General features: G+C 36.8%; 2 protein-coding genes and 1 long non-coding RNA gene across 3 annotated transcripts; all 3 read left to right on the top strand.

Moving 5' to 3' along the window:
• The first annotated feature begins 1,905 nt into the window (after positions 1-1,905).
• Positions 1,906-10,061, top strand: LOC147477481 (formin-like protein 3). Its single transcript, XM_086581795.1, has 7 exons — positions 1,906-2,408; positions 3,912-4,632; positions 4,736-5,312; positions 5,410-5,612; positions 7,184-7,419; positions 8,762-9,614; positions 9,753-10,061. Exons 1-6 carry the CDS (start codon positions 2,277-2,279, stop codon positions 9,596-9,598), a joined length of 2,706 nt encoding a protein of 901 aa, XP_086437921.1. The 5' UTR covers positions 1,906-2,276; the 3' UTR covers positions 9,599-9,614; positions 9,753-10,061.
• Positions 10,062-10,770: 709 nt separating this feature from the next.
• Positions 10,771-11,440, top strand: LOC147477480 (putative histone H2A.3). The gene is made up of 2 exons (XM_086581796.1): positions 10,771-10,998; positions 11,084-11,440. The coding sequence occupies exons 1-2, from the start codon at positions 10,810-10,812 to the stop codon at positions 11,297-11,299; spliced, it is 405 nt and encodes a 134-aa protein (XP_086437922.1). The 5' UTR covers positions 10,771-10,809; the 3' UTR covers positions 11,300-11,440.
• A 7,354-nt stretch (positions 11,441-18,794) lies between these two features.
• LOC147477479 (uncharacterized) lies at positions 18,795-21,299 on the top strand. The gene is made up of 4 exons (XR_015207349.1): positions 18,795-18,903; positions 19,588-19,692; positions 20,312-20,387; positions 21,173-21,299. It is a non-coding gene; the product is annotated as an uncharacterized LOC147477479 (long non-coding RNA).
• Positions 21,300-26,834: the final 5,535 nt, after the last annotated feature.

Genomic DNA, 26,834 nt, shown 5'->3' with positions numbered 1-26,834 from the left:
AAATTGATATAACAAATATATTATGAACAAACCTTTAGTTCAACGAATGAACTTAATTTACCAAATAAAATTATGTCTTAAGTTGTTAGGAATATACAACTTAAATATACTTACTCTTTACCAATCACCAAACAGTACAAACATTTTGTCTTGTAAGTGTCTTGTACTTCTTTGTTAAATCCGAGCCTAGTGTAGGTACACTATGTCCTTAAGACAGATTTTCCCCCTCACGGTACTTGAAGGTTGATGGGAAACTATCTCCTAAGATAGAACAAATTTCATTCTATAGAAAGCTAGCATTTCAATTCTACATAATCAGTGAATACAATATAGTATTTGACTAAGAACAGGGGGAGAAGAGAAAGATAAGAAATGTGTGATATAGTGTGTCTTTCTCTCCAAATTCATCAACTATTTATAGGTGAGAAGTGCCTTTTCGAAACAGCACAGTGACTATTTTAAAAAGTTAGGCACCTCTTTGAAAAGTCACGTGTTTCAAAATGACATACCATTTCGGCATAAAACACTGTTTCGAAAGGTCGCACCTTTTCAGCATAAAACATTGTTTCAAACTAGTGCATATTTCGAAAGTCGCACCTTTTTCGGCATAATGCACTGTTTCGAACCAGTGCACCATTTCGAAAATATTTTTCTCTCTTTACGTGTTGTTTCAAGTGAAACCCATTTCATTTCATTTCAAGTGGGGTAACTTGGGAGACAAATTACTCATTAATATCTCAATGGATTTGTGCAAATCCATTTTTTTTAACAGAATTGTGGAACAACGACTCGACAAAAGTTCACAAACCCTTGATTCTCTACAAATCTAAACGAAAGCTCATCAACAATAACCATTTGGACAAGGGCTTATAGGCAAGACTCTTGACTGGAAGTAGTGGCCACAAGGTCATGCCCACCATCTTCTTTTACTTTGAATGATAACATTGACTATTTTGGGTATTTTGGTTTTTTGTTAGGGTATTTCTTACATACTTTCTCAATGTGAGACTTCATACTATAGGTTCGATTGGAAGAGGAATCACATTTGAATGGTGTTTTATAGTAGTTACAAAGAGCCTTTAAAGGAATACTACCTTCAACTTTTTTAAAATGACTCCATACCTCTGACCTATCTCCTCTATTTCGCTTTTCCGCATTTGCACCAGGCTCAAGTGTTTGAGTGGCATTAGCATCTTGTAGTACTTGTACTTCTGAATCCACTTGAGGCATTGAAGAATCCATGGTTAAATAAAAAGAAGAAGCATTAGCTAGTGGAAATGGAGAGTTAGAGATGTCGGAAATTCGGAATGGATGAATGTAGATCTCCTCCCTCCTTGTTGTTGTTGGGTTTTGATCTAAGTAGAGAATGGTGGCTACATAGTTGAAGACTTGAAGTGAAGTGTGTGAAAGAGAATACGTTGGTTTTTTGGTTTTGAAAATAGGGTTTTCACTTATAAAGAATACAAGATGTCCAATAAGCTACACATCAATTTAATAGATCGTACTAAAAATAGGATAATATTTATATACATCAATAAATCCGGTTCGGTTATATCGGTTAACTAAGGTACAAAATTGAAAACCGCTTTAAAGTGATTGGTTCTTAGTTTTTAGAGCTATAAACCGAATTGGTTCGGTTAAAAACCGAAAAAATGGCCGGTTCGGTTTGGTTTTTGATTTTGGTTATTTGTGGACAGCCCTAGTTTTAAGTTGGGACACAAACAGAGAGTGCCCTCTTAGAAATGGAAAGTGTATTTAAGATTATCCAAAAAAAAATATTGTTTCCAAAGAGTGATTTTCACCTGAAAATGGGGTGTGCGACCAATTTATTGTTTTATTACAAAAGATTATTATTATTACCAAATGGGTCCTAAACATAAGGTGTTTCCCTGCTGTAACAAAAAAGTCCCTTATCACAAAATATAGTAATTTCCTCTAGCACGTCTCCTTTCCGCGTTATTATTGAATCAAACATTAATTAATCTTTCCTTCTTCTGTTTCTTTGCGGCTTCATTCATTTTTCAAACACGACAAAAAAAAAAAAAAAGTGTCATTGTCCAGTAAAATAAACAAACAAACAAACAAACAAAAAGATTTTCTATTTCACTTTCTATTCCCAACAACACGGTTGTGTCTATTTAGATCTAAATCTTGACGAAATTGAAGAAGAGTCTCCGAGATTTCGCAACATTTTGGTTTATATACCGAATTATCAAAATTGAGCTGGAATGAATAGAGAGATAATATGCTTTGGAATACGAATGATACGATAGGTAATGGATATGAGAAGATTTGGATGTATTATTGTTTTTGTTAGTTTGGTTTGTGCATTAAGGATTGGTAGTTTGGAAGGGAGGACTAGAAGAGATTCTTTGGATTTCACTTTTCAACACAAAGATGAATACACGGTAATATACATACCTATGCCATTTACTTGTATATATTTTTTTCTGTTTTGAAATGTAGTATAAGAATCTCATGCAAATTAGTGTGGTGAAAAAAGTACATACAATTGTGATCAGTGGCAAGACTAGCCAAGTAGTTTCCTTATAAACATGTAAGAACTGAATGCATAGAAACCTATTACAAAGACCAAAGAATAGCTTTAGTGATGTTCAGACATTGCCATGGGGGCTTTTCAATACCAGTGAGTATCGGTGTTTGTATAAGGGTATCTGAAGAGACTATAGTCATCTTATGGTTCTGTAATATGCAACCCTTAAGGGCGGAGTACATCTTGCGGGAAATAAATTATATATCTTTGTTTCTTCTTGGATAACTTTATTGGTTCAAGAGAAGCTACATCTTTAAATAGATCTTGATCTGGAATTTCTATTGTGGTTGTATGGAGATGTCCAATAAAGCCGGTGTCACTGACAGCAATAATCAAAGATTTGTTTCAGTACAGTTTGGGGTTGAAAAGAGGTGGAATTGAACAATGGTTGAACTAACAAGGAAGGCTTTATACATGTTTTGAATATGGGCTTATGGAAGAACGAAACTATATTGTTGACTTCGCTGCACAGCATGAGACATAGATTATGGTTTTGTGAAAATAAGAGGTTTATTTTATATTTTTTTTCTTTGGACTCGCCGACTCAGGCGTGTAACATAAGACATTGATGAGATGAATAGTTGTAAGTTTTTTGAAAAGAATCGTTCTGAACTTCTTGTCAAACTTGGATTCTTGTTAACTGAAATATATAGGAGGGAGAGACTTTACTGTCAGGATATGTATGACTGTTAGCTAATGCATTGACCTATATTGCAGAAGATGATGGTTTCTAAAAAGTAACGTGGACATTACCTTATTATTATGATGGGTATGAGCAGTTTGATTATGATCTATAATTGAGATAAATCATTTTTTTTCTTTTTTCCTTGTTCTTCCCTATTTAGAAGGAACTTGGACACTTCAACTTTTGATAAATCCTTTTTTTCTTTTTTCCTTGTTCTTCCCTATTTAGAAGGAACTTGGACACTTCAACCAAAAGTTCTGTAATTTCATGTATTCAAGTTTTTTTGTCATTCTCATCAGTGACACACTATCAGCTTGAGCTAGAAAGAGAAGGTGTTCCGTTAATTGGTCTTTACCTTTATATGACTTTGAAAACAGTTTGCACTAGGGTATTTTGTAAATTTTGTATAATTGTAGTCTGTCATGTTAATCGCCCGAAATGGACTCTCTATCTAGTCTCTACTTTGTAAACTCCCTTATATTGCAATCGACATACTGCATAAGTTTGATCCTTCTTCATATTCCATGTAATATCTCCATGAAGGTGTCCAGTAATACACAGGATTGTCATGAGAAAGCTTGATTATATATAATTGATAAAATTTCAAACACCATGACATACTGTAACACTAATTTACTATCTCTGCAATTTGACAATGTTGTGAAACTGCAGGCAAAGTGGTTGTGGAGTAATTGCAAGGTGGGTTTGATGGACATGCAAGGAAATTCTGAAGGTCGTGACTTGTGTCATTCAGAAGAGATGTCCATTTACTCCAAAGCTAGCAACTCAGACAAACAGTCATTAGCGAGGAGAAACCTAAGAAAAGCCATCAGTATCCTACCTCCCCATATTAAGCGAACTCTTCTAGATTGTTTAACAAAGCATCGCTATGGGAAAGAGGTTGGCTATAAAAGCCAGTTTACTGAGTACCTTAAATACCATTTTAGATGGCCTGATGCTTCAAGAAGATATCTGATTGATGAGGTGCCTGGAAGGGCAGCAACACCTGCCCCTTCCCCTTCCCCTGGGGTTGCACCTCCTACTTATGCTCCAGGACCAGCAGCTGGTCCAACAGTTGGTAGCTCTGAAGTTCCCAGCCCTCAGGCCCCTGCTGAGGCTCCACAACGACCATCTTATCCGCAAGTTACTAATTCGAGTGCCGAACCTCCAGCTACTATACATAACTCTGGAAGTCTTCTGCCTGTAACATCAGGAGGTGGAGGTGGCTCAAGAAAAATTATTGTTGCTGTTGTTGTAACAGCAGGGATAACATTCCTCTTTGCTGCTCTGCTCTTTTGTTGTTACCAGAAGTACCGAAAAAGCTCTACTTATACACATGGGCCAAGGGATGACAGTCCTCTCCTCTCCATAAGCTTAAGTGATTTTTCTGGTGGTATGTACCCGAAAAAATGTCTATGGATCAGTTTGTCCTAATTTTGTTATTAACATCCTTAACTATTTATGTCATGTTGCGTTTGGTCTTTTAATTTTTACAGGATCCTCTCACAAATCTATGGGTTTAGGAAATTCAATCAGCAGAGAGAAGATTGGAACTGTCTCTGTTAGTTCTCCTACCCAAAATGGAAGACTATCGTCTTTGGATAGAAATTCGATAGATGCTGATATGGACAAACTCTGGCTAAGTGGAGCTTCATTTTCAGGAACTGCTTTAGGTTCTGCAAAATTTTCAATCGACTCACCTGCTGTAGCCGAAAATACATCTGTTCCAGTCCCACCTACTCAATCTCTAAAGCCTCCTCCAGGTAGGGCTGGTCCACCCCCACCTGGACCACCACCACCACCTATACCTTTCGGCGTCAAGCCTGGTCCTCGTCCTCCACCTCCTCCCATGGGTGGTGCACCACCTCGTCCACCCCAACCTTTCTCTACGAAGTCAAAAGTGGCTCATCCGTCGCCTCTTGGGCAAAACCATACAGGAAATACGGCCAGTGCTGGAGCAGAGTCTGAAGCTGAAGCTCCAAAAACTAAGCTAAAGCCGTTCTTCTGGGACAAAGTACTTGCAAACCCTGATCAGTCAATGGTTTGGCATCAAATTAAGTCAGGCTCATTCCAGTAAGTCTGTCTGTTTTAGTTCCTCATCAATCTTCATCTTAAACTAGTGATATATATCAGAGGGAGTGAGTTATACTGAAAGAATGGAGTTTTACAGGTTTAATGAAGAGATGATAGAAACTCTTTTTGGGTATAACAATGCCGATAAAGCCAAAGCTGAACGCAAAAAGGATGTGCTGTCTCAAGATCCTTCTACACAGTACATTCAGATTATTGATTCTAAGAAGGCACAGAATTTATCAATACTTCTAAGGGCACTAAATTTGACAACAGAAGAAGTCTGTGATGCACTTTATGAAGGTAATTCCTCCTTTCTTGTTACTATCATCACAAGTAATTTGCAGTGATGATAACATGCTATTCTTATTTAATCTGAAGGAGTATGCAGGTGCCAGCTAGCTTAGTTGGTAAAATCTTTGGGTGTTAGCATTCCTGAGTTACTGTTCTCATTTCAAACAGGCTTGCCAATATATAGATAAAGGACTATAGGATGGACAAGATACTGTAATATTTACTGTTGTGTTGTGTGGGTAATGCAATTGACTGAGCATCTTCCTAAGTAAGGGTGACAACCATATCTTACCTCATTGCCAAGCAATTTGTTGTAATTGCAATGGTACTTTCATTCACCAATCCAGAACGGCTTTCACAAAAGCTGTGTCAGTGAATTGTTCCACACCTCGTCTGCACAGAATTTAAGTGAATTGGTAAAAAGGTTCTCTGGTTGCCTAAAACGGAAAATGTGAGCAAAGCAGCAACGTACATGATCCATGACATCTAGTTTCATGTTATTCTCTGAACCTTGGCTGTGGCCATATTCATGAATTGTCTTCGGTTACTTGCCCAAAGTATATTCCGCCATATTCATTTTGAAAAACCAACTTGGTTGGTTTCTTCATCTCTTCTTTCTGTTTTTTCTCTTTGTCCCAGTATATATTAGCACATAACAGGGCCTGCACCAACTGCTTCATAGGGCCCCTTCCTTAAGTTAGTAATGTTCAGGTCCCGCTCTATTCTCTTCCTGTTTACTAATTCAACGACATCCACTTTTGATGTCCCTAGAATGCTTTAAGTATCGGATAATTATCGGATTTTGATAACTGCTACTGGAGCTCATCAACTTTGTGTAAGCGTTTTGAGCTTATAACATGTTAACCATACTATGAACTAAATATCAATCGTAATCTATGTTTCATACTTCGGTGTCACCGTCTTTTTTATGCCAAGTGGTATCCGTTTAAACTCTTCTTTCAGATATTTCCTCCCAATCAATTTCCCCCATTCCTTTACCTGTCATTGTTAAAGCTGCAATGGATATACTTCGTCCTGTTAGATAATCTTTGTTGCCTTAATTAATGATTGATCTTAGCATTGCTTCTTGGATTCCTATAAAGTTAAATTTGAAATTCAAGTTTCATTCTATTTCTCAGAGTGTCAGAGGCCCAACGTCTCACTTAGATGGAAGTCTCCAGCTGTATGGCTAGCCTACCTTTTTTTCCCCCCTAATCAGGTTTAGGTGAGCAATATAGGTTTCATTCTACTCCCAACACCCACTGGACTCTCATATTTACTGGAAGTTCCAAATTTGCTCCAAGACCATTTTGCTCCGATGAAATAATGAAAATGGACAAGTGAGGTTAAATAAGGAGATCCATTATTATTACGAAAATGTTGGGTATTAATAGTGATATACATACTCTTAAAACGAAAGTGTAATGATTCTAATTGCGTGTGATTACATGATCCAAATAACTATGTTACGAACTTATGTATCTGATTACTTCTTTCTAGTGTTTGCTCATTTTTGGTATGGTTGTATTTTGTTTTACTGCGGTAGATCTTCATTTAACATGTTGCGTTCACCAAAGCAGGAAATGAGCTTCCCGTGGAGCTTTGCCAGACATTGTTGAAGATGGCACCAACAGCGGAAGAAGAATTGAAGCTTAGATTGTATAGTGGCGAGCTTTCCCAATTAGGGCCGGCAGAGAGATTCTTAAAAATTCTAGTTGATATCCCTTTTGCTTTTAGACGACTGGATTCGTTGTGCTTCATGAGTTCTTACCAGGAGGAGGTCTCGAGTGTGAAGGAATCATTGGCAACTTTAGAGGTGAGGACTAGGTTCTCTAAATTAATTCACTTACCAAGTGTTGCAATATTTACCATTCGTACTTCGTCAAAAAGGGGATGCCAATGATTTTTTTTTTAACATTGTCAGCACCCTTTTTAATTATGAACTTTTGAACTTCCTACTGATAGAATGGTTCCATCTATGAAAATAATGGGGCAATGCGTAGCTAACTAGACATACTATGAGAGCCTATCAGGTGGTTTGTCCGAGTCCTTGCCATTATTTGATTCCTCATTGTGTTGACGTTTAGGCCTTTGTAGAGTGTGTCTCTAAAGGTGTATAAAATACGCTATATACTTCCAGAGTAGCGAGTAGTGGCTGATGATAGTTGTAAAGTGAGGAGTATGTTATTGGTCAAGCAGCTGTCACCCTTTCACCCTACATGGAAAGATTGTTCCTTGTGAATTAGCTTATCTATTTTGTCTTGTTCCTTATTTCGAATATTCGTTCCACACTTATCCCTCTCATGAAACTCCTCTCCTTGATTTATAGTCTCTAAATGCAATTTACCTTAAAGAGTCGAACAGTAAGATTGGTTGTATTTACATGTTTTGGTGGTCCCTAGCATGGAGAGATGTGGTACTTGTGAACCTTTTAGCGGGAGTGTATCTCATACTTTCTGACGGTCTGGAACAATGCTAAATTGAATAGATCTTTCAGACTTACCTGGTGGACTGAAGTTGTAAGTTATCTCTGGTATAGTCGTAGAGTATAGAGTATAGACCAATGATGAAGCTAACCTCTTGACAAAATACCTAGGGAGTGCACATGTCCGACTGTTTATAAAGTAAATTCTTTGTACTTCTACTAAAAAACTTTGCTGTCCTTGTTAAGTGTTTCGTTGTTGATGAATCTTTGCTCCAACAAATGATAAAACATAAGATCTGCATGCACTAATGATGAAAAGCAGCAGATGTTCCCCTATTAGGGGGATCTATCTTTGAGCTTTGTGCCACATTGCAACCATAAAATCAGTTGGTTCTTTCTTCTGAAGTGGATGCCCTCTTTCCTGTTTCCCAGGAAGAATTCGATCAACAGTTTTAGTCCAAAAGTGATTCCCTATATCTTAAAATATTTGAAGCAGCAGCTCTTAATGATCAAATGGTAAAGGAAAAGGGATGTTATGGCATTTTTAGAAATATATCTTCGATAAATTTAAGATTTACTGAAATTGCTAAAATTTGGTTTACTGCATATTACTGCTCAGACAGCGCAGATATATATTGCTACTGATAATGGGAAAAGCGACCTCTAATCGCAGTCATCTTATCTCAGATCCTAATTAATGTATTTACTGTATCCTACTTTGTTTGCATTGCAGGTAGCTTGCAAGGAACTCAGAAACAGTCGGCTGTTCCTAAAACTATTGGAAGCTGTTCTCAAAACTGGCAACCGCATGAACGATGGTACATTCCGCGGTGGCGCTCAGGCTTTCAAGCTTGACACACTCCTGAAACTGGCAGATGTGAAAGGAATAGATGGAAAGACCACTCTTTTGAATTTTGTTGTCTTAGAGATTATCCGTTCTGAAGGGATACGAGCAGCCCGGGCAGCTAGAGAAAGCCAGAGCCTCTCAAGTGTTAAATCAGATGACCTTTTTGAGGATTCTCTTCATGAAACAGAAGAGAATTATGGCAGCCTTGGTCTTCAGGTGGTTTCAAGTTTGGGTGGTGAGCTTGAGAACGTGAAGAAGGCATCAGTGCAGGACGCAGATGGCTTGTCAGGCACGGTGGCCAAACTTGAAAATGCACTAAGTAAGAGCAGGGAATTCTTGAACTCAGAAATGAAAAGTTTAGAGGAAGATAGTGGGTTCCATCGAATCCTACAAAGTTTTGTACAGAATGCTGAGGTCGACATCAAATGGCTACTGGAGGAAGAGAAAAGAATAATGTCCCTGGTAAGAAGCACAGCTGATTACTTCCATGGGAATGCAAAGAAGGATGAGGGCTTGCGCTTGTTTGTGATTGTCAGAAATTTTTTGATAATGTTAGACAAGACATGCAAAGAAGTGAAAGAATCGACAGTGAAGGCAACAAGAATACCAAGAAATAAGGAGAGTCCATCGGTGCCACCTTCTCCAGATCTGCATCAGCGTCTCTTCCCTGCAATCGTGGACCGTCGAATGGATCATTCCAGTTCTGATGATGAGGACTCTTAGCTTTTATTGTTCAGAGGTATGTCTTTGGCTTTGAAACAACATAGTGAATCTCGAATGAGAAAAACGATTATTATCTCAAATGCTGTTAAGCCCGTTATTGCCTGTCTCGAACTTACTAGTTAATAGTTCTTTGTATTTCTGCCATTTTATTCAGGTGTCCACAAAGACTGTCATGAGGTATCTGCTGAGTACTGTAGATTTATGCAGAGAATGGTGGTTTGCAGAAAGTTATGAAGTTTTTAGCTCGATCCTTGATCAATTTGCCCATTTTCCATGTACATTAATTTGTTAATAAGATTGGTCTTTAACAGGATAGATCCATTGCTTCTTTAACTTCTTCATGGGCACCTTGTTCAGGGAAGCAGTCAAGCAGCAGTGGATGTTAACTACCAAGCTGACTCTAACAACAATATATTTTAGCCGTCAAACACGGGGAATAAAAAATCCATTTGTTCCAAGGTTACATAATTTTGGGCATTGAGCTTGCTGGTCGAGCTTTGTAAACAGAATTAACGATATACATATCAGATCATTAACAATTCCATCTCTACCAGTGGAAATTTTTTTCGTTAGTTTTTTTTTATTCCACAGTTAAAATTTTGTGCAGACACAGTAACAAAACTGAATCGGAATACAAGTCTTTGCAAGATTATGTTCATTTTCAAAGTGTGTTCCGAGTTACCACGGATTGAAGTGAATGCTTTATATAAGGGATATATACTGACTGTGAGACTCATCAAAATGAAGAATTAAAACGAGGAATACTGAAGTCGCACAAGAAAACTGAAAACAATCGAAAAAAGAAAGCCACTAATATCTGAGCATTACCAGGCACATTGAATGATTGAATCATTTGAGTTAAATCTGAATTCTCAAGTCACTTAAACCGAAGGGTGTTTTTAGGCTTTTAAGAGCTCATCGTTTTTTCGGTTTTTTCTTGCTCATCTGATAGACTGATACTGGATTTCCTAGTAGTTATTAATATCTCATTGACATCCACGTGTAAAACCAAATGCGTACACGATGCTAAAATACCGACTAATTAACCTTTCATCTCACCGTCCATTCCTCAACTTCAAATCAACGGCCAACGATTACAATCCGCACCACTCTTTCTCAACCAATAGAATCTCCCCAGTCTCTCTATATAAACCAAACACAACAACACCAGCATCCCACAAAACCTTGTTTCCAATTGAATAAAAAAAAAAATGGCTGGAAGAGGAAAGGCAATAGGTTCAGGGGCAGCAAAGAAAGCGACATCAAGAAGTAGCAAGGCTGGTCTTCAATTCCCAGTTGGAAGAATCGCTCGTTTTCTCAAGGCTGGTAAATACGCTGAACGTGTTGGTGCTGGTGCTCCTGTTTATCTCGCTGCCGTTCTTGAATATCTCGCTGCTGAGGTAACCAATTACTCACAATGTTTAATTTCTCAAAAATATTGTTTGGTTTTATGAATCTGGGTTTGTGTGTTTTTATTTATTTCAGGTGTTGGAGTTGGCTGGAAATGCGGCTAGAGATAATAAGAAGACTAGAGTGGTGCCAAGGCATATTCAGTTGGCAGTGAGGAATGATGAAGAGTTGAGTAAATTGCTTGGGGCTGTTACTATTGCTAATGGTGGGGTCATGCCTAATATTCATAATCTCTTGTTGCCTAAGAAGGCTGGTACTAAATCTGCTGCTGCTTCTGCTGATGACGAGTGAAGATCCAACATTCAAGACTGAATGGGGAACGTTAGATGTAGAAATTACTAGTGGATTAGGAATATGTTTTTGTAATAGTTGTTTATTAGTGTAATTGAAAAAAAATTTATTATGTTAATGAGAAAAGCTGTTCTTTGTTTATCTACAAATTACAATTGCAATTCTATTTTGTTTAGTTTGAATATCAGTATGGCTAAATAAATTACTGTAAATTTTACTGGTCTGTGATTCTGAGTTTATGACCAATGTTGAAGATGTAAATGGGGTGCAACTTTTACAAGAAACTTCCATTTCTAATGAAAATTTCAAAATTCAAAATTAACTGAAAATTTGAAAAGAAAGAAGTAAGTTAGAATTTGTGGGCTTTTCCATTTTAATCTCAGTAGTTGCACCTTAATTATGATTTGTTACTGTTAAGTCGGATCATAAATTATACATAAGACGTGGAACTTGTCCAATATTATACGAACCCACATGAATGACAAACAGATTGGTATGATATTTGACTATTCTATATGTTTTTAACTTTAAATTGTTTGAAGAAATGGGGTTTGGGTGTTCAGAACCTAATGCGCTTGTCCATAAGTTTACTCGGGTAATTACAGAAGTAAATGAGCACTCCTGCTCTACTCGATATACAATGCAAAGGATTTCAACTTAGAACTCGTGTAATTTGTAGATTGTATCAGCCAAATAGATTTCCTGATTGCTTTCAAAAAGGCGAGTAGTGCTATAAAGACTTATTATTGGGACTCACTATTTGGATAACCACGGGTACATATTTCTCTGTTATTTCTCTGTAAATCAATGATTAAAGTTTTGGACACATTAATTAATAGGTTCTAATAGTAAATCAAGTAAGTGGGTTGGTCTAATATTACTGTAAAAAAGGCTCACCCACAATAAAATAGCAAAATATTTGAGACAACGGGGCATTTATAAATGTAAAATCAAACCCTTCCGGACACTGTATCTTTTGTATCATATAAAAAGGGGCAAAATTGTTTTAGATGGAAGAACAAAACCCAATGTGAGGGGTTGGGAATAACAGTTTCTTTCACTAGATCGATACGTGTATTTCACGTGATTAACCTGGGCATAAAAGCATCCAATTATATTCCTCCCTGAGTCCTTGACTCATTGTACATTTTCTGCAAATTTCAAGCAACTATATAAACCAATCTCATAATATTCACTCCAATATAATTCTTATTTATGTTTCTAATGCAAGTTAAGTTAGTAGAAATGCTTATTTTTCAGCATTCATATCAAAATTATAACACTTACATGGCCTGAAAAATTCATACCATATAGCCATCAACAATATTAATCTTCGAACCAAATTTATTTACTGCCAAAGTTATTATTGGACCCAAGAGTGCAAGACTACAAGAGAATAAAGGGGACTCACTGTAACTGTTTAACATCAGAAAAGATACCATAGACTAGTGTAGTAAAGGCATTAAAGCGCAACCTAAAGCGCAACACCTTTTTGTTGCTTAAGCCGCAAGATGTGGCGCGACCTGATTGAAGTGAGGAGCATAATAATAAAAAAAAATAGATATATCAAATAAAAAATAAAAAAAATATTAAATATGATATGAATTATCACTGATTTGCTTAGCTAAATTTTAAAATTAATTTTATGTGATTGTAAACATAAAACCATTGTAGTCATTTAAAAGAAAAATCTTAAACAATAAGTAAAGAGCAAAATAAAACTCGTATCTCTCAATACAATCTAGCTCAACTTCAATAAACTAAAATAATGAACTGATCGAATTGAGCCAAATGAGTTCTTCATAAAATAGAACACGTGATTCAATTTTAGAATCCCGTAAAATTTCATTTAAAATTTAATCCATCTTTGTGTCTTCTCTCAATCCATACAACTTAACAAAAACTAGTCAAAATTAAGTTTAAAGTGTACTCCACAATGAAACTTACTAAATTTGTACAATTTCTTATATTATACAACAATTGGATAGAGTGTAAATGTGTCACGTATAGCAAAATTGTAAAAAAAATGAAAAAACTGTAAAAGTTGATAAGGCGCGCGCCTCGATAAAAAGCGCAAAAAAGCACAAAAAACGCACACCTTATATTATCTCTCGCGCCTTGGTCAAGACGAGACACTAAAATGCGTACGCCTTGCGCTTTAAGCGCTCCTAGGCACGCGCCTTGACTACACTGCCGTATTCGAATATGACATGGATCCAACGAACTATATATATTTTTAGCCAGTATACCTCTACGGCTCTACTTGTAACCATAATGGGTAAAAAAAACCGGTATGTTTTCAAGACGTACCTCGAGATGATCAACACGTATGAACAATCTTTTCAAGTTTGGAATACCATGTGGACATGATTGAATTTTGGGTAGGAAGTATCTGAAGATTTAATTCTTCCAGGCCACAACATGGTGGAGGCAGTGATGCTAAAAACTCAGGATCTCTACAAAGATACTGAGCACAAAATGTAATCATTGTGAAGTATATATATTATTACCCTAAGCTAAATAACTGAAAATTTGATATTATATAGAATTATTCTTACCTCAATGTAATTAGACTTCAATTTAAGTGAAACCACATTACTCAACTTCTTCAAGATCGTACTGGCACGGTGAATATCATTAGATCAATGCACATACGACACCGAATGAAACTGAAACTCGCTTTCACCAAAGAAGTGAGGGTTTCCGGACTAATGTTTGGTGCTGTGGCATCAGCGTAGATAATTCTCTGGAGATACGGGGCAGAGATAAAATAAGAAGACTTCATTGCACGAAACCGCAAAGTCTTCAAGTTATGTACAAACATTGTAAAATTCTAATCGCGACCATACATCTTGCAGTATGATGGGTAGCTCTCGTAGCACAGGACAACTCGAGCTCGAAAAAAGATGTTTACTTTGTTTTTCATCACACAACTTAACAGAAAAGAAAATCAATTTTTTGAGCCTAGGAAATCTGATGATTGACTGCTTGGAATTTTCACTGTGGGCTGGGCCCTTACTCCATAACCCGTGGGTGCCCAAAGACTGTCTACGCATCCACTGATCCACATACTGGGCTCTTCACATCCGAAGATGAAAAGTATCAACAGCAACCGATATTCGTCTAGAATATGGTATAAAAAGAGTCCTATATTGGGCACCACTAGAATTCGATTGGGCAGCCTCCAGCAAAAACTCAATTGCCCACCCCCCTCAACGCATACTGGCTACAAAGTATTCTAACTGGTCATCTCTCTTGCGATTTTTCACCAAAAAATCCAAAAAACGCCAAAACAAAATTTGAGTTTGAGTTTGAATTGATTGTGGACATTGTTGTTAACACTCATTGTGGACATTGTGTTTGGGCGCATTATGGAGATTGAGAGTTTGGAGCTTGGTTGAGAGTTTGGAGTTTGGTGCAAACAATCATTTCTCCAGTTTCGAATAACAATTTTGGTGAGTGCACAATTTAATTTATTTCTTTTTTGATTAAACTCTAGTTTCTCAATTTTTTGTGTATATTGTTGAATAATGAGTATGGTTGTTATTGTTATTTTGATTACTCGTAATGTTTTGTTGTTATTTTGGTGAGTCCAAGATTGTTTGGAAGTACCAAAACGAATTATTGTTTTTGTTTGAAAAAACCCCAAACGACCTAGTGAGGTCGTTTGAAAATGCCCCAAACAACTCAGCGAGGTCGTTTTGTATATGACCCAAACGACACAATGAGGTCATTTGAATGTGTTTGTAAGGAGTTGAGTGTTCAAGTTTCTCATTTAGGATGTCATAGAGTTGAGTGTTTGTAGTGATTGTAGGGTTCGAGTGTTTGTGTTATTCAACTATCCATCTTAGTAATTGTAGTGATTGTAATGTCGAAAGAATTTTAATTTAACTCGAAATGTAGAAAGCATTGTAATTTAGCTGGAAATATAGAAAAAAAAATATGGAAGCTTAATTTGAGTAGTAATGCAATGTCTGGTTTAATACTAGAGTTTGTTGGTTAGTTTTAGTTTTATTCCATTATCTATTGGAAATTGTTTGAATTTAATGGTGTTTGATTTTTCTTTTAATAATCTTGGTGGAAGTTTGTTTCGTTGTAGCAATGGGTTCGATTCCATTACCAATTATGACATTTGTTCGATTAGTTTTGTTAGTTAGTTTTAGATCGATTCCATTACCAATTATGACATTTGTTTCACTGCTGAAGTAATCCTTGTTGGAATTTTTGGAAGTTTGGATGTTTTGGAATCCTAATACTTGTTTTATTTTTCTTTGTAGTAATGGGTCCTCGATCAAAGAATGTCAAGAATGTAGTTAAATCTATATTCAAGGGTGTAAAGAAGTTGTTTGGTGGCGGTGATTTCTCTTCGGGTCGCGGTGACGTGCCTAAGCCTGAGAAGAAGAGAGATAGGGGGTCGAAAACAACGGCTTCAATCCGTAGAGGCGATAGAAAAGCAGATGATGATCCTACTAATGTGGGTGATGTAGAAGAAAGAATATGAGAAAAAAAGAAGCGGGAACCTCGGCCTTAGTGTGTAGAGGGGATCACAATGAGGTTGTTCCGAGTAATGTAGATACTGAGAGTGATAATGAAACTGAGAGTGAGGGTGATATTAATGTAGATAAATATTTAGATAATGTAGATAAAGATTTAGATGATGTAAATGTAGCAATGGATCGTGGAAAGAGTATAGTTGAAAATGATGGGGATGATGGGGAAGAGTCTGGTGATGAGGAGGGTGATGAAGAAGATGACAATGATAAGGAGGATGATGATTTGGAAGAATTGATGGAAGTTGAAGCACCGGTCAAAGTCGAAGCACCTTCAGTGGTAGACTATGTGAGAAAATCCAAAGATGATTTGGAGTACACACGAGGTGTATGTGGTGGGGGCCATACTGAGTCAGAGCTTCTGTATGACTATTCGGTGCATGTGGCTCGTGATGTTTGGAAAAATAAGGTATTATCATATACTTAGTATCTTGATTTTCCTTTGTCTTTACAAAACCTTTGGCTTCTCCTCATTGAGTTTTTGTTGTTTCAGGCGGAGCGTGAAGTGTTGAAGTGTGTTTTGCATCTATCCAAGTTAAGCCAATGGGATCTCAAGAATGAGTTCAAAAGATCTCCCAGATTTGAAAATGAGCTTAAGAGGACTGAGTTTTATGATATGGTATTTGGGTGTTACAAACATCAAGATCCGGCATTGGTCTCTGCGTTTGTGGAGAGGTGGCATCCAGATACCAACACCTTCCATATGTCATTTGGGGAGATGACTGTGACTTTGGATGATGTCTCCCAAATCTTAGGCGTTGCGATTAGAGGTAGAGCAGTGAGAGGGAACACAGAGTTGACCCGTGAACAATCGGAGAGTCTCCTACACCATGCTCTGGGTGTCTCGCTACCTGTGATTAAAGTGGAGATGGACATGAGCCGATTCATTTCAAAGGTAAGATTGGAATTCCTGCAGAGCCAGTTTGCTGGGAAGGTCTACAATAAGGACAAAGATAGGAATGTAAAGGGAAAGGTGTCGACTTTGGTGGAGATACATCGGGTTGTAAGAGCTTATCTACTATTTTTCTTTAGATGTACCATCTTCACCGACAAGTCTAGGATTGGAGTGCATGTTTATTATTTGAGGCTGTTGCTAAAATTCAGTGAGATCGGTGAGTATGCGTTGGGTGCAGCAATTCTGGCCTTTCTGTATAGAGGACTTTGGACTGCCACGTGTGCGAAGGTGAAAGGTGTTTCAGGCTTCCTCTCTTCTACAGGTAAAACTTAAATATTTTGCAGATTCTTTTTAATGTTAATTATATTATTCTATTAGTATGTTAACTGTGTGTGTATATATCTAGGCGTGGATCTATGAGTACTTCCCGTTATTCAGGCCGATCCCAAACTTGGAGTATAAGTTAGCTGGGTCGCCTGTTCTTAGACACACAGTTAGCATTGTGCACTATGAGAACCCATGTTATGCATTGCAGTATTATCGAGCGATAATTGATGATATGACGGTGTTCAATGTAAGTATTTCAGTTTGTTTCATTTTTTTTTAGTAATTGATTATTTGAGTATGTGATTAATGACACATTTTATTTTGTTTAAGGTTGATTGGCGTCTATATGATAATGTTAGAGCTATACGCCCAGTCGAAGGAGTTTCGACCCCCACCTACGTGGCAAACGTCCATTGGCATGAATAGTTAAAATCAATTTTATTATTATTACGTAATTATTTTGGTACAATTTTTTCCATCAATTTCTTTTGCAATTTTTTCTGTGCCACCCATTTCGATTCTCACTTCAGCCATCTTTCATTTAACTACATTGCATCCCATATAAGTTAGTTTGACATTATTTCGTTCACAATACTTCATGTATTTTTCCCGACAGTCCATTGTCCTATTGTTTACATTCACACGACACTTTGTTATACATTATGCTCACTCTTTTCTTATTCCATTTTTTCCTCGATTTTTCTTCCCTTCTTTGCCATATGAACTTTGTTAGCATGCCAAAGAGGGGGCGGTGTTTCGACCCCCACCTACGTGGCAAATGTCCATTGGTGAAAGTCTCCACTTTATTCGTTTAATCAACAGGGCTAAGGACCAATTTGCAATATCATGGAATGATGTACATGCCCATTAGCTAAACTGTCTAGGTCTGAACCCTAACCACATGACTTGCTACTTACGTACATTAATCTATGTCTAGATTCGTTTCGTATTAAAGAGATAATCATCAATTAAGAGTCATGTTCAATTACAATTACTTGAGCTACAAGAAGTTTCTAGTCTATACATATAAATACCAAACTACTCACTACAAGAAAGTGAGCTTTTGGCCACGGATTCCCTGATTTTTTACCCACGGTCAATTACCCTTGCTAGATACCCAACATTTTGTGACCGTCGCTACTCCTAAAAGGACCGTGGACCAATTTTGCATCCTTTAGCCACTGTTAAGCGACGGCTGCTGTGAAGTCAAGAACCGTAGGCAAAGGTCTACCTAATAACATACGTATTCTGAAACAAAAAAAAATGAACTTGAGAAAAAGCCCTAGAGCGAAATTGTTCTTCTTTAACACAACGAGATGAACTTTCATCCCCATTTTTTTGTGACAGCCTGAATCAGAATTATAATTAAGTCGTTGGGATTTGAAGGTGGAGGGCGGACGCATCTCTTCTTGGTTCAATTCGATAGTCAAAGATGAAAAAAATCTCTTTTGTTCTTCCTTAAAGTAAATCTAAAAATTCCAAACTTTGATAATTTTCGTTCATTGGGGTTTCACTTTTCAAGTTTAATTGAAGTTATTTTCCAAGTTTTGGTTTCCCAAAACCCAGTTCATCAAAATTGTTGCCTAATTTCTTGAGTGCTTGGAAAGAAAACTGATTTTAAGATTACTAAATTTCGAATAGAAACTAAAACCAAAAAAGTTGAGCAAAGGTTGTCATTTAGGGATTGTTCTTAAAAGCTTTTCTATTTTGGTAGGAAAATTTCCGAGCATTTGGTATAAATTTGGGTTCCCTCTCTCCACCAATTGGTATTGAATGTTTTATTTCGGCTATGGACTTTGATTGTTCGATTTGGGGTTTCTCTGAACTCAAAGGTGTTCATTTAAATGTAATGCGGTTGTTGGTAATTTTGGTGAAAAACTCAATCTTTGTTGCTGACTTGCTGTTATGTTTTGGATTTAAATGTAACGTATCAAACACTTTATTTTCTTTGTACACATATTCTTAAAGCTCTTTACTTACAGTCAAAGAACTTGCTAAAACTTTTTGGTTAAATACACTAGTCCACTCAAAATCAACAATTGAACAATGCTCAAATTCTGATTGTTGCAATGCAATGTTTGGTTACACTTTCTACACTGACCTCAAAGTCTCTGAAGTCGTTGCCCTTTTCCGAATCAACCTAATATCTTTTTTAACTACCAATGCAAATGGTATCTCATATGTCGAATGCCTTATCATTCCTTCCCATCTCTTTTTAATGATCCCCATTACCTGTTCTTGGGTAGATGGTATCCATAAATCTGTTTCTACGCATTTTAAAACATGCCCTTCGGATATACAATTTCATCTATTGCTGGCTTGGTATTCTCTAACTGGTTTTGTTTATTTCTTCTGATCAGTTTAGAGATGCCAAATCGATACCGGATCCTACTGTACTTGATTGTTGGGGAGAGTTTAGTTGTTTTATTTCTTGTACTTTTTATAACTCTACTATGATAATTTTCTGCCAGCTATTTATTCGTCGTATCTTGTTATGCCTATGGATTCGTTGGTAGGTATTGCAGCAAGGTATTCTACTACTGTTTCTGATCTTATGAATATTAGTGCTATGGGTAGTATTGTTGTTAAGGCTGGTGATATTCTCATTGTTCCGCTACCTGGTAAGTTTAGCTCTTTTAGTATATATTGATTTTCGATAATGTGTGTATGCAAATCTTGGACTTCTAAAAGGGCCCAACTCTTAGGCTCCCAATATATTGGGTTAACCTTGAGTATTGTAACTTGGCATTGGAGCTATTCCCACCACGAGTATTAATTGTGACTGATTTTGTTGACTTTTATTGTTAAGGATGGTTAAATAGGTTTTCTAATGGATGATACCTCTACATCCTCCTCAGACGATGGATTGATTTGACCAATTCCATATTTTAATTTAATAGTTCAATATTTGGTTAACTTCTTTCTCGATCAATACTCATTATCTTGCGGAGTTTGTGAACATGCACTTCAACCAAGTAATTTGGGTTTAGGGATCAGGTTAACAAAACTACTTGAATTGATATCATTATATCAGAAGTACGGAAAGCTAGAGATATTTTTTTTGTATGTGTATTTGAAATAAGAGTTATTTTACGACACAAAGGACCTTAACTTGATTTTTTATATATGCTGAACTTGATGAGGTTGTGTTTAAGCAATAGATAAAGGTACTTATATATGATTGGATTTGGAAGATCATAATTAGGGTGCTAATGTAAACATTCTTCCTTTGTCTAGCAGATGCCTGGGAAAACTCTTGGAGTTCTTTAACATTGACAAGTACAAGGAAATTCGTTGGAGCTTAAATTCGTGCTAGGTATAATCTCTTGGAGTTTTTCATACATTGACAAGCAGCTAGCTAGTATTTAAAATTTACTTAGTTATTTGAAGTTCACATCTTATTCTTTTAGTTGTGACCTTTGATATGTATTATGTATCATGTTTATCTTTTGTAGACACATGAGGTTGATATATGTCATATAGGCTAGAAAGGATATGATATTGTCAATGAATTACAAAATATTTCTGTTGCCCCCAATATTTAATAGATTTCAGATTTTCAATACATTGGTCCTTGTTTTCTAAGGATGAAGTTTTTATGAGTCTATTAAGATTATTTTTATTTTTATTTTTAATGAACATGAGTATACTAAGATGGGGTATACATAGCAGAACTGCATCTATGTAAGGTTATTGGTACATGGTGACTCTCAAAGTTGGCTTGTGTTACTGACCACATGAGGTGCATGTTTCAAAGTTAGTTATTGGCGACATGTTGTTTAGTGGTCACGTACTTGGCATAGGGGTTGATTTGTTCTATGTTCATTGGGTTATAATTGCTACTCACACGTGGGTTGATTGCATTTTACTTTTGTGTTTTGTGGTATGCATGCTAGTTTATTTTGATACATTGAATTTCCTAAATAAATGGTTTCTCTTGTGAGAATTTACTTTAAAAAACAAGGACCTTACTTTAAAACAACTTGATTGTGAGAATGTACATTGACGAATCATTTTTTTCTTTTCCTGGTCATTCTTTGCAACAACTATTTTGGAATTTATTCAATTAAATAAGAATTTTTTGTATGATGTGAAGGTTAGTTTCCCATATGGAAGTGATGATGGTGGGAAGCATGAAGTGCCTGAAGAATATAAAGGGTTAGACTTGCCTTAACGGTATCGTGAAGGCCAGATGATGAAGATGGGTGTGTTCAAGTCCATGTTCTTATTTTAGAGTAAAACGTAACTTATATATATATATATATATTTTTCAATTGAACAACTTGTATTTCTCCTTATTAACTATTTTTTAATAATTGTGTAATGAAGAATCTGTAGAAAGTTTTGTGGACAATTGGTGGTTGTTTAATTAGAAAAAATGTGTAGAAACAGGTTGAAATGTGACATTGGCCCTAATTTTTTTTTAATAAAAAAAAAGTCTTTTCCCACAGTCCAAAGCAGTGGCTAATATTATGTGATCGTAAGCAAAAACCAGCATTTCCCACGGACTAGTGTCGTCGCGACTTCCACGGACTTAGACCGACACAATGACCGTGGCTATTGGTTGGCTTTTGCCACGGTCATGATTGTGGGCACACTATTACCGACGCACAAAAAGCCCACGGTCGTGTGACAGATTTTAACCGTGGGTAAAAGTTTTTTGCCACGGTTTTGGGCCGTGGCTAATAACCTGTTTTCTTGTAGTGACTTTTTCATAAAGAACTACGTTTTTGAGACTTGATCCCATCGATAATTTGGATACGTAGGCAATCGAAAGGTACAGTCTCATCATTCACTCAATCACCATCACTTTTCGCACTACTCTTCTACGTTATTCACCTCTTTCGTCATCACTTGGTGTTTTGATCATATTTGGTAGAAACAGAAGACATTGCCTTTTTTTGAGGGAGTGAGCTGTTTTTTTGACATTGTGGAGATTAATGCTGTTGCAAGGGCTCATGCGTCAGTTGGGTCATATGCAGTTTATACCTACAGCTCCTCCAAAACCAAATTACACGACCAGGACTGTAGCCGGACGCGAGTATGAAGTGAAATGGACATTGACAACTGTTAGGCCTGTATATTGGGAGTCGTGGCAGAATTACGTGATCCAACCCAATAGTTGAGGACCCATTTGTACTTATCCATGGGAGTGTCATCCAAACTACATGGAGTGGTATGTGAGGCATTCTCATATTCGATTGGTAAATCCCAAGTAGCTTCCTATCCATTTCTCCCTGCAGGCACTTCCCACTTATGCACCGATTGTGAGTATTATGATTTTCTAATTGTATTTTGGGTATGGTATTTAATGATTGTTTTGCATTCTTATTTCAACAGAACAACGTCATCGATGAAACGAGTCAATTACTAGAGAGAGGTATGCAATTAGGTGGGAATAATATTCCAGAAGAAGCAAGGTCCTCGTTCGAGGAGGCGTACAACTTGACTAAGTGCAAGTACAGTGGTGGGCGGTACAGTTATCATAATTGATTTTTGAATGTGGCTTCCGATTTTGATGTAATTTATGTATTTTTGAATTTGATGTATTTTGAAGTGGAATCCAATTTGATGGTTTGAAGTGGAATTTGATGTATTCGAATTGAATTTGATGTATATGAATTTAATGGTTTAAAGTGGAATTTGATGTTTTGGAATGAAGTTGAAAGTGTATATGAATTTGATGTTTGGTATATGAATTTGATGTTTCGAAAGTGAAATTTGTTTGTTTTTTGGATATGAAAGTGTTGTAAAAACAAAATGAAATTCTAAAATTTTTTTGTCCAAACAACCCAGCTATGTCGTCCCCTTGAATGCTTAAATGACCCAGCCACATCGTGCCCTTGAATTCCCAAATGACCCATTCAAATCGTTTCATGAAAAAACAGAGAGTTCTATCTCAAACGACCAGCTCAGACCGTTTGGTTCAAAGGTCAAACAACCAGTTCAGACCGTTTGGTTCATAGGTCAAACGACTTCACCATGTCGTTTCATAAAAAAATAGAGAGCTCTGTCTTAAATGACCAGCTCAGACCATTTGGTTCAAAGGTCAAACGACTTCACCATATTGTTTGGGGTAAAATCAAATCAAATCAAATCAAATCAAATCAAATTACACTTACTCCAAATTACATCAAAATATCATATTGACAACATTGTACAACTTAGTCGATCACTCGATTGCCGTCCGAATTAACTTAGTCAATCACTCGATTTCCAAATCAAACAAAATAAAAGCCCAAACATTATTTCCAAATAACATAAAAATAAAATAAAATTACACTTGTTCCAAATTACATCAAAATAACATGTCAAAACGAATTTACAAATTACATCAAAATAACATGTCAAAATGAATTTACAAATTACATCAAAATATCATATTGACAACATACGAATAACTTAGTCGATATCATGTATTGTTAGGTCTTCAACGGGCTCATCTTCCCATATTAGATTGGGAATGTTCAATGCCATAAATTACAATTGCCTTGCTGTGAATGCCAAATTCCAACTTTCAGTAATATTATATTGAGCTCTAAGCCATTGACACATTACTGAAGGAACTAGACAATCTTCAACAAGTTCAACATTGACAAAATAATTTCCACCAACATGTGCGCTACCCAACACTTTTTAACTCTCTTAGGATTTGCTTGGATTCTCAGTGGCATGATAAGGAAGCATTGACGACTTCCTAAATACAGGAGGACAACATTAAATCTTGAAGCAAATAGGTATCCAACAAATTAAGGGCATGCTCATCCACTTATTTAAGGGTGTGTAACCTTCTTCATGTGGGATTGTTTTCTTCACATAAACAATCTCATTATTTTGATTGTACAAAATACAATAAAGGGGGAGGTGGTCAATAAGCTCTTGGTACAAGTCCTTTCTCATATGCGGCCAATATTTTTGACTTCTTCCTAATGCAATGCACAAAGCTCTATAACCGTAGTTGCCATCACCAATAGGGTCATTGACTATAACAATATATTTGTGCATTTCATCAGGAATATCCAACCCGTAATCCTTAGGACCCATCGTCTTTCCAAAGTCTACCCCATCTTTCACATTTTGTGGTGTGGTTGTTTTTGGAGAAGCCTTATTTCTTGGTGTGGTTATTTTTGGTATTTTTGGAGAAACCTTATTTCTTGGTGTGGTGTAGGTATTTTGGGTGGTTGTTTTTGGAGAAGGCTTCTTTCTTGGTGTGGTGTGGTGTTTTGGGTTGGTGTTTTTGGAGAAGACTTCTTTCTTGGTGTGGTGTGGGTATTTTGGGTGGGCGTAGTATTTTGTTGTGACGAGACCCACTCCTCATAGTCACATTGAGAATGTTCAAAATGAGATGGACCTCGCTTTGAAGAGTTCTCATATCCAATTGGAAGCTTTCTCTTGCTACCTTTCGGCCGACCTTTGGTCTTTGCTTCCTCACAAGGCGGTACTAGCCATGTACTTTCTGGTATGACAATCTCCATAAGCTTCCTAATTATAACCCTCTGCTCTTATTCAGAAACCATTGTAAATCTTTTCATGAACAAGTCCATCGAGGGTCTAACATCGGGTCCAACACCCACTAACACATTGGGAGAAGCAGACAATATTTTCCAAAAAGGGTCGATAGCAATCAAAGGGATGGACCGCTCTTGCTCTTCAAACTCAATTAATTCATGAGCACATGGTAGTCCATGGCTCGTGCGCAAATAACACCAACACCTGATCTCTCCATCTTTAACATGTTTTACACAGGTATCTATTTCTTCAAATAGCAAGTCTAAACATTTGCGTGAGACAAGGCCTCTGAGTTCATGTAACAAAGGAATCTGGTGGTGGTGCTGAGTTACAATCATACTCCTTTCGAAGGTAGCTCTAATCTCAGACATCTGGATCTCTAGAATCGGGTGGATCTCAAAAAATCATGATAGTTTGTATTTCCTAGTACACGCTTCACCTGAGCATGAGACCCTTCAACTCTATTGGTCATTGTACTCCCAAAGTGAATGTGTTGGTCAATACAACAACATACGAATCGATCCCTGTGAGGAAACCAAGTCTCTCGCAAATAACTAACAAAATTAGAGTACTCAACCCTGTACCAAAACATCCCATCTACGTTGGAAAATAACCTCTATCTTCTATTTGACTACAGTGTTCCATGAGAATTGGGCCTTCTCTACAAGTTCTGCGCTTGGAAAAATATCGTAACATTTTGAAAGGACGCATGTAGCGATATACCATCTACATAGATGCTTGTGTGAGTCTTGGAAAACTTTATCAACGACACTCATCAGGGCCAAGTCCCTGTCAGACACGATCATGGATGAGCTTCTGTCACCAAGCAAGCCATTAAACTGACGCAGGCCCATTCATAGTTGATTGTTGTTTCAGACTGAAGCAGTACCTGACACACGATGAAAGACTTCCACGTTGAACTCACCCCAACAAATTGTACGAAAGGCCACCGATACCTGTTAGTTTTGTAGGTAACGTCTAACATGAAAACTGTTGGAAAAATCCGAGCCAACTTAACACATTCTGGATGGGCCCATAACCCCGTTATCTCTTCGGTATTCTCATCCTCTCTCAACTCCTCAAAATAATGTTCTTTTGCTAACAACTCACGCAATCTCTGTAATTGTGTGAGACCGTTCATATCAAATCTCCTCACCTTCTGCCTTACAGTGTAGACTTGGGATATACTAGATATGTTTTCATGATACCTATTTTTGATGGAATCCAAAATTTATTTAGGCTTTATTCCACACTTACTCATCTTTGACAAGTACTCGAACTTTGGAGCGGTCAAACGAGTAGCAAATGCATGTCCTTCAAGGGTCTTTGCCAATATATGGTTGTGAATACCATTTCTAACTTCTATTTCCCAACTATCGACAGTGTCGTGTTGGAAAACACCTTTTAACTTAAATGGACATCCCGATTTCTTGGTTCCAGACTTTCTCTTATTAGCCCTCCTTTCGCCTTCCTTCTTGTGTGATTAATACACACCCAAGCACTCGCAAGCCAAATTCAATCTTGCTACTCGGTTTTCTTTATCATACTTCGACTTTTCAATTACCACAACCACATTAACTTATTTTCCTCTAGCGGTTGCCTAACTAATTGCCTCGCTACGTGTATGAAAGACCTAAACACATAAAAAAAAAACTATTATTAATACACTAATAAAATTATATTTAAAAAATAAAAAAAAATGAAATCAATGCATACTCCATCATACCTCTTTCGTAGTAAATATTTTTGTTGTATTACTTAAAATCGGTTGACAATCCATGTCATTCGAGTTTGCAGAAGATCGGTTCTCTGATCGCGGCAAATGATCCTACATATAGAGTAAAACAAGAGTCTAAAACAATTTGTGTAATGAGGGATTTCAAAGTCACAAAAAAAAAAATGAACTTCTCACTAAATTTAGTCCAAACGACCTAGCCACATCGGCCAATAGGGTACCTAAACGACCCAACCATGTAGTTCCATAGAGGGTCCTAACGACCCAGCCATGTTGATTGCTGGAGTTCCTAAACGACCCAAAGGTGTTGTTTGGGCTCGGGTTCTAAATATTGTTGATTGATTGATTGATTGATTCAAGTATTTTACATTCATTCATTCATTTAATCAATCAAGTGTTTTGCATTCATTCTAATCAATGCTCTCTTGTAGATTCATTTATTCATTCATTCAATCAAGTGTTTTGTATCCATTCTAATAAAGTGTTACCTCATTATTTAGGTTTGGTTGTATTTGTCGT

Source organism: Coptis chinensis, chromosome 9 (assembly GCF_015680905.1).
Source record: "Coptis chinensis isolate HL-2020 chromosome 9, ASM1568090v1, whole genome shotgun sequence".
Lineage (NCBI taxonomy): Eukaryota > Viridiplantae > Streptophyta > Magnoliopsida > Ranunculales > Ranunculaceae > Coptis > Coptis chinensis.
The sequence above is the reverse complement of the archived record's forward strand: the minus strand, read 5'-3'. Positions and strand labels throughout refer to the sequence as shown.

What these genes read in the sequence shown, in the direction of transcription:
- LOC147477481 (XM_086581795.1), top strand. Translation starts at nt 2,277, where the DNA reads ATGGATATGAGAAGATTTGGATGTATTATTGTTTTTGTTAGTTTGGTT. An exon ending in CTGTGATGCACTTTATGAAG is followed by an intron (nt 5,613 to 7,183) that starts GTAATTCCTCCT and finishes TCACCAAAGCAG; the next exon opens with GAAATGAGCTTCCCGTGGAG. An exon ending in AATCATTGGCAACTTTAGAG is followed by an intron (nt 7,420 to 8,761) that starts GTGAGGACTAGG and finishes TTTGCATTGCAG; the next exon opens with GTAGCTTGCAAGGAACTCAG.
- LOC147477480 (XM_086581796.1), top strand. Translation starts at nt 10,810, where the DNA reads ATGGCTGGAAGAGGAAAGGCAATAGGTTCAGGGGCAGCAAAGAAAGCG. An exon ending in TTGAATATCTCGCTGCTGAG is followed by an intron (nt 10,999 to 11,083) that starts GTAACCAATTAC and finishes TATTTATTTCAG; the next exon opens with GTGTTGGAGTTGGCTGGAAA.